At 49.8% G+C, this 7,745-nt stretch overlaps 1 protein-coding gene across 1 annotated transcript; it reads left to right on the forward strand.

The window, feature by feature from the left end:
* Positions 1–1,518: 1,518 nt before the first annotated feature.
* On the forward strand, positions 1,519–6,754 carry LOC126083147 (forkhead box protein D4-like 1). Its single transcript, XM_049896541.1, has 3 exons — positions 1,519–1,528; positions 5,425–6,511; positions 6,553–6,754. The coding sequence occupies exons 1-3, from the start codon at positions 1,519–1,521 to the stop codon at positions 6,752–6,754; spliced, it is 1,299 nt and encodes a 432-aa protein (XP_049752498.1).
* Positions 6,755–7,745: the final 991 nt, after the last annotated feature.

Here is a 7,745-nt window from a genome sequence, read left to right on the forward strand (position 1 = left end):
GTGGTGCAGTGGTTAAAGTGCTGGACTGCTAACCTAAAGGTTGGCAGTTCGAAACCATCAGCTGCTCCGAGTTAGAAAGATGTAGCAGTCTGCGTCTGTAGAGATTTACAGCCTTGCGAGTCAGAATCAATCCAAGCTCTTAAAAAGTGCGTATTTATAAAACTCATAAACATTTGCCTTGACTTTAAAGATGCGTTAAATTCACCGTTCATCACACAAGCATGGCATGAATACACTTGTGTTGTAAAAGTGCAGACATTATGATGTATTTGGTCTCCCCTGACCCTCCCTCCCCCTTCAACCCCTGTCACATCTTAGTGGTAAGCTCATGTTGTCAGCTCAGTCTCTATCCTTGTAGATGTTTCATTTCCACACAAATGTACACACCATGAAGTTTATGTTATGTTTCCTCGAGTGAATTATCTTGCAGTGATTGGAGTCATTGTTTAACCTGCTCTCTCGGGAATCTTTGGAACTTGCCATAGGTAACAAGAGAAGCCTTGCAATGCAAAACATAACCTGGGCCGTTCTTGTGCAGTGTTGCTAGAGAAGATATGCAAGGTATTAAAAAGAAAAAACAGGGTTCGGGCATGCCTTCTCTAAAACTGCGGTTCACCGAGTGATGGAGGGCAGAGTCCTAGATCTCCGTTTCCTCACTCGTGAAGACAACAAGGCGGATCTCTGTGGGGTGCTCCAGTACCTGAGTTTTCAGCACCAAGGACACTGAGTCCCAGTAAGTGCTCACTCCCCTTTTCCAGCAAGGCTTGACAGGTAACTCAGCTTCTGCACGCCTTATGAGAACAAATGGGCCTTTTCTCTACAAGTGAAAGGAGCAAGGCAGTGGGTACCGACTAGGATATGGCTGTGTGTCAGCAGAGTGTGGAGGAAGATGGGGAGACAGAAGGGGGCAGCTTGGTGACAGACACTCCCCTCTATTAGCTGCCCTCAACAACGTGTGAGCTGGAAACAGCCTCCAAGTAACGCTGCTTCTTGTTAGTCTCCTAAGAAGGCTTGGAACCCCATGGGTGTTTGAATTACTGTCCCTCGTTGCTCTCCAGGCTTCTTTTTTTTGGTGGTTTGCTGCAGCCAGAAAGAGAGCATTTTGATTTTTTAAAAGTGTAGACTCATTCATGAGTAGAAGTTGAGAATAAGCAAAAACATCTCTCTTCCCAAGGTCTGTACTCGAATTATCAACAAATAAAACTAAAAGATTTTAAAGCAATGATAAACAAAACGTAACATTTATGGGCTTGGTTGCTCTCTTCGTGTTTAACCATTGTTTCCTTTGGATTACTTGTGTAGGGGGGAGAACTTTCTAACTGCTTTGAAATGACTTTCCCAGATGTAGAAATGCCATGCATTGGGGAAGGTGATGTTAGAGACATGAACCTTGCTTTGAATGTCCAGCAACTTGTCCTGCTTTTCTGAGAAAGAAATACTAGATTTCGTTTTCTCAGAGTTACACTTAACACTAGACTCAGCCGTACCTCCTACTGCTGTTGTTGACCAAAGACTAGGATGGCGTCTTGTGAGTCCCTGATAGGTTTGCTGAGAAGGACCTACCCGGCAGTAGGAAAGAAGTCACCGAATATTTCCTGAGTGGCTGCAATGTGATAGGCCTCCTGTTAAATGTTGCAGAAACTACAAAGTAAGACTGTTTTGATTCCCAAGCAACGCCAGGGAATTGATGAGATGGAATAGTAAGAGTGCCTTTCATCTTTTCAAGCATTGTGCCATGACAGAGTCTTTCCAAAGTATTCAATTTAGTTTTTCTTGGTACACCTCTTTGTTTTAACATTGATGTATTTTTCATAACAACTTTACTAAGATATTCACATACCATAAAATTCATCCTTTAAAAGTGTACAATTTGTGGTGGTTAGTATATTCACAGTTGGGCAGCCATCATCACTGTCTCAGGCCATTTTCATTTTCATCCCTCCAGAAGGAAACCCCATACCCACAGCAGCCACCCCTATTCCCCCTTGCCCCAGCCCCTGGCAACCACTAATCCACTTTCTGTCTCTGGATTTGTCTGCTCCGGACGTTTCCTGTAAGTAGAATCGTACAGTACCTGGTCTTCTGTGACTGGCTGCTTTCTCTTCGTGTTCCATGTCATAGCGCGTATCAGTACTTCCTTTTTACTGGTAAATAATATTCCATTGTATGACTAAGCCACATTTTGTTTATCTATTCCTCAGTTGATGGCATTCAGGCCGTTTCTACTTGTTGGTAGTTAGGGCCTTTTGTTTCTGGTGTTTGTTTTTTCCTCCATGCTTAATTACTGAAATTGTATTAATAGGCTTTTTATAAGAACAGTTTTAGATTTACAGGAAAGTTCAGTAGATAGTACAGAGTTCCCCCAGAATGCTCCCCCCACACAGATTCCCTATTAATATATTTGAAAACCCATTGCTGTTGAGCCGTTTTCAACTCCTGGTGACCCTCTAGGACAGAGCAGAGCTGCCCCATAGGGTCCCAAGTCTGCCATCTTCACGGGAGTAGACTGCCAGGTCTTTCTCCCACGAATGGACTGGAGGGTTCAAACTGCTGAGGTTCGGTTAGCAGCCAAATGCATAACCATTGTGCCACTAAAAAAAAACAAACCTAACCCACTGCCATCGAGTCGATTGCCACTCATAATGACCCTATAGGACAGAGTGAACTGCCCCATAGGGTTCCCAAGGCTGTAATGTTTATAGAAGCAGACTGCCACATCTTCCTACTGAGGAGCAGCTGGTGGGTTCAAACCACCGACCTTTGGGTTAGCAGCCGGGCACTTCACTGTACCACCAGGGCTCCTTACATTAGCATAGTGCGCTTGTCACAATTAGCAAATACTGATACATAATTGTTACCTCAAGTCCACAGTTTCTCCCAGTTTCCTTAGTTTTTACTCCATGGGCTTTTTCTGTCCCCAGATCCCTCCAGGACTCAAATCACATTTGGCTCTCCTCCTCTCCTTAGGCTCTGCGTGATTGTGACAGCTTCTCAGCCCATCCTTGTTCTTGATGACGTTGGCAGTTTTGAGAAGCCCTGGTCAGGAATTTTGTAGAATGCACCTCAATTGGGGTTTGTGTGATGTTTTCCTCATGATAAACCTGGGTTATCGTTTCAGGGGAAGAGGACCACAGAGGTAAAGTGCTATTTTCACCTCATCAAAGGTACATGCTCTCAGCATGACTTCCCACTGCAGATACTAACCTTGACCTGCTGGTTGAGGTGGTGTGGCCAGCTCTCTCCCTTTCCAGACCCTCCTCTTGGGAGGATGGCACTGCACAGCCCACACCTATGGGTGGGGGTAATGCTTCTCTGTCTTACTCACTTGGGGTTCTGCACAAGAGGTTTGCTCTTCTCCCCCATTTACTCATTTATTCACTCATATCTGGCATTCTGGACTCACGGAGATTTATTTCAGACTTGGGTTGTAATGGAGTACTACATTATTTATTTTGTTGCTCACATTGCTCCAGCTTTGGCCCTTGGGAGCTCCTTGGCTCCTCTGCCCTGTGAGGTACCCCTGTCAATATGGTTTGTTTGTTGTCAAGTTGTTTTTTATGCACTTCCTTAAATTCTGTGCTTTCATTTTTTAATTACCCAAATCCCCAGAGAAGTTGACTCCAGGCAAGCTAACAGTACTCCCTTTTCGGGGAAAGGACTCCAGTGCTAATGGAAGAAACGTCCTACCTGCAGGGGTGGAGGGAGAGCGTCAGGGACATAAAAGTCAGACAGGACACCTGTCCTGGCCCTCCCGGAACTAAGTATTCATAGCACCTTGGTGGCTGGTCAGTGTGGGATCCCAACCCAAATCTGTTAGGCCCCAAGCCTTCTGTGTGTCCTGCTTCCCGCTGCACTTGACTGGGAGCCTCAGAGGGTAAAAACCGCAGGGGTAGAGGGTAAGGTTTAAAAACTTGCAAAAAAAGCTGTTTTCCAAATCGTATCCTGAAGGCACTAGCTACTTTAAGAGAACTATTTTTTGCCCTTTTAGCTGACTGCTGATTTCTCACTGAAAATTCGTTGTCATCTTACAAACACAAAGGGAAGGTTTACTGTGTGGCAATTGACGGCCTAATACAATATCTTTTTATAACTGCGTTTTTATTAGATGCCACCTCAAATTCTTTTCAGAGATAGGAGAGCTTTAAATGATAAATGAGCATGTGGGCCACTATTTTACTGCTGTTGTTAGTTGCTGTCAAGTTGATTCTCACTCACAGCGACCCCCTGTGTGCAGCGTAGAGCTGCTCCACAGGGTTTTCAAGGCAGTGACCTTTCTTCCAAGGTGTCTCTGGGTGGATTTGAACAGCCAACCCTTAGATGCTTAACCATTTGTACCAAGAGGAATAGAATTTAATGTTTGTTACATAAATAGGAGTCTATTTATGTAACATTATTCCTCTGGGCTGCTACTTCAGTCTCAGGTCTGATTTAAGTGAAGCCAATCAAAATCTGGTTACAGGGCTGTCAGGGGAGTGAATGTTAGTATTTGGAGAAATCTAGTTGGCCATAGCCGTTACATTATATAGATATCAGCAACCACTTAGTGTAAGTATATCCTTTGTTGAAGCCCATTTTAGCTCTACATGTCTGTGTGTGCAGGATCGTGGTATAAAAACTTATTTCCTTCTGTGGTTAAATGTTCCAAAAAGTCTGAGAATCGCCGCTGTAAGGGGCCTCGTGCCTTCCCGCCACCCTGAGTTTCCACAGCTTAACCCAGGACAGTTCAGCCTTTTCTGAAAAGGAGTCAGGGAGAAGATTTGGGGGAGCTGGGTAGAGGCTGGTAGGGACATCGCAACGCCCCCCTGACCCAGGGATGCAGTGAGAACGTCAAACTATTTCAGCGCATTGTGGGCGGGGACATAATCCACCAGGGAAAATGGGCGGTTAACCAGCTATGAAACACAAAACCATACTTTTACTGCCTAACCGCCCCACCGCCCCCCAATATGTATACTCCAGGGGGGGAGGCCCGCATATGGATGTGCCATACATTGCTGAATAGCTTGTTTTCCCAGTCTTTTGTTTATTTATTTCTAGCCATTTAAAAAGTGTTAGCAAACCCTGTACCACACGGGGTCCGGATTGGCTGGCCAAGCCCCAGCCGCCTGGAGCGTCTTCTTGGGTGGCGGGTGGGTGAGCGGAGGAGGGGACCGAGGGCTCTTCCCTGGTGGAGTGTTTGTGCAGCGGACCCTCATCTTTGGACTCCGTGGGGGGGGGGGGGGAGGGTATAGGGACAACGCCAGGGGAGATAAGGGAAGAGGGACTTAACGGGGAATCCACCACGCCGGGAGGGACTCAACGAGGCTTTAATAAAAGGCCAAGTGAATCTCTGCAAGACGCTGTTGGAAAAGAGGAGGAACCAGTAGAAGGAAAGGACACCTACAAGAGTAGCCCCTGGCGTCCGCTCTTTTCCCTGGCTTCTAGCGCACCCGGTCCTAAGCCAGGTGAGCGGCCGCCACCTCGTCAGCATCTCCACGACTGGTTCCTCCATGAACTTGCCAAGAGTCAAGCGCCTCCCGGGCTCGGACGGGGAAGACGGCGAGGTCGACATCCTGGGGGAGGAGGATGAGGGCGAGGAGGAGGCCAAGGAGAGCCAGCCGTTCCCTCCGCAACTGGCCTCGCCCCGGCGGCAGGGCGCGCGTCCCCGGGAGCGCACCAAGGGCGCCGCCTCGGAGTCTGACAGCAAGTCGAAGGCCCCGGCGGGGAGCGCGGCTGCCTCCGGGGACGCCCTGCCGCGGGCAAAGCCACCCTACTCGTACATCGCGCTCATCACCATGGCCATCCTGCAGAGCCCGCGCCAGCGCCTCACGCTCAGCGGCATCTGCGCCTTCATCCGCGGCCGCTTCCCCTACTACCGCCGCAGATTCCCCGCCTGGCAGAACAGCATCCGCCACAACTTGTCGCTCAACGACTGCTTCGTCAAGATCCCCCGGGAGCCGGGCCACCCGGGCAAGGGCAGCTACTGGAGCTTGGACCCCGCCTCGCAGGACATGTTCGACAACGGCAGCTTCCTCCGGCGCAGGAAGCGCTTCAAGCGCGCCCAGCAGCCCCCGGGGGCCCACCCGCCCTGCGCACCGCCCGAAGCACTGCCCTGCCCGCCCCCGGGGCTCCCGCTCGCGCCCCCAGCCCCGACGCCGCCGGGCCCCGGGCCCTACTCTGCCGCTGCCGGGCGCCGCCCGTGCGCTCTGCTGCACCCGCTCCCCATCCGCTACCTGCTGCTCCCGCCCCCCGCCTGCGCCCAGGCGCCCGGGAACGCGGAGGGGGCTGCCCTGGGAACCCCCGGCGCCCTCCCGCCGCAGCAGCTGTCGCTGAGCTCCTGGACCAGGGTGGAGGGGAAGGCGTCGGCGGCGCGGCCAGGGGGCGGGTGCACATCCTTCAGCATCGAGAGCATCATGCAAGGGGTCAGGGCAGGGGGCGCCGGCGCCGTGCAGAGTCTGCCCCCCGCCCCGTGGGGCTACTGCCACCTGCTGCAGCGCCCGTCGTGCCTGGCGCATCCCCAGGCCGCTGCGCCCTGGCTGCACGTATCCGCCGCCGCCGCTGCCGCCCGGACGATTCTGCAGCAGGACCGGGCCGACGGCTGCGCTTCCGCCAAGGGCGCGCTGCTGGGCCGCCACCTGTCCGCAGCCGCGGCGCTGCTGGGGTGTCAGCCTGGGGCAGAGAGTTCCAGGCTGATGCCCCTGGGGGCTCCTGCGGACGGAGAGGGGACCTCGCCAGCCTTTTGAATAGCACCTCACCCTGTCCCGGGGTGCACTAGGAGCCAGGTGGGAGGGCAGCGAGACTGGGGTCCCCTCCATTCGCTGCTCTCCACTTCAAGCCCCACCTGCGCTGCCCGAACCAGGAGAGTGCGTGGTGGTTTCTGTTCGCGGCAAAATGTTTACAAACGAAAAATTGGATTTCGTCCCCTGGAGGACAACCTGATCGTAGTGTCGCCTTTTCCCGCCTCCAGCTGTGACTTCCGCGGCTTCTGCTGTTTGCATATTTCCCAAGAACTATGAACGTGAGTGGGGTATTCTGTTCTGGTTCAAAGAAAAGCAAAGAAAATGCGATGTCCAGTGTGTAACACATTTCCCCTCCTTCGCTCCCTTGGAATTGCAAGTATTTTTCCCAAATCCAGTGCGAAACGCTTATGCCCTCAGGGTCTTCCTGAAATGATATATACTATAATTAGAATAATGAATTTCAGAACATTCATTTCTTATCTGTGTATCTAACGTGACGTCTTCCGTGGAGAGGGATTCAAATTAAACCTAGGAATCGAGTCTAAATAAACGTGATAAATCACTACATCGTTTATTTTCTATTCTCATCATTCACTTTCTAAATTGAGCTGACTTTTACATTATACTCTTTCAGTGATTTAAACAATATACGTTTGCCATTCAGGTTCATTATGGAAATCAGAAACAAATCATGTTCGATAAGGCTAACAAAATGCCAAATATTTGAAATTGATCCAGTCTTGGTTTTTAAAATATGAGATTTAGTATTTATGAAACCTCAAAAAGAAAAAGAATTGGGTGAAATATAACTATACCTTCCATTTATTTTCCTCCTTTCCGAAAGTGCTGATTTTTCTCATTAGTAAGGTGGAAGATGATTTGATATCAATTTGGCCAATATTTATTTGAGGGAAATAAAAGTAATATTTTTCAGAAAGCATTAGACTTTTCAAAACCAGACCCAGAGAAAAGAGCAGCAAAGGGAAATAGCGTCAAAGGGACTGTTTCCAACGGACATTCCCAATT

Source organism: Elephas maximus, chromosome 9 (assembly GCF_024166365.1).
Source record: "Elephas maximus indicus isolate mEleMax1 chromosome 9, mEleMax1 primary haplotype, whole genome shotgun sequence".
Taxonomy (NCBI): domain Eukaryota; kingdom Metazoa; phylum Chordata; class Mammalia; order Proboscidea; family Elephantidae; genus Elephas; species Elephas maximus.

Bases quoted from the DNA above. Each gene is read 5' to 3' on its own strand.
- LOC126083147 (XM_049896541.1), top strand. The intron at 6,512-6,552 runs CTGGCTGCACGT...CCGCCCGGACGA, and splicing joins CATCCCCAGGCCGCTGCGCC to TTCTGCAGCAGGACCGGGCC.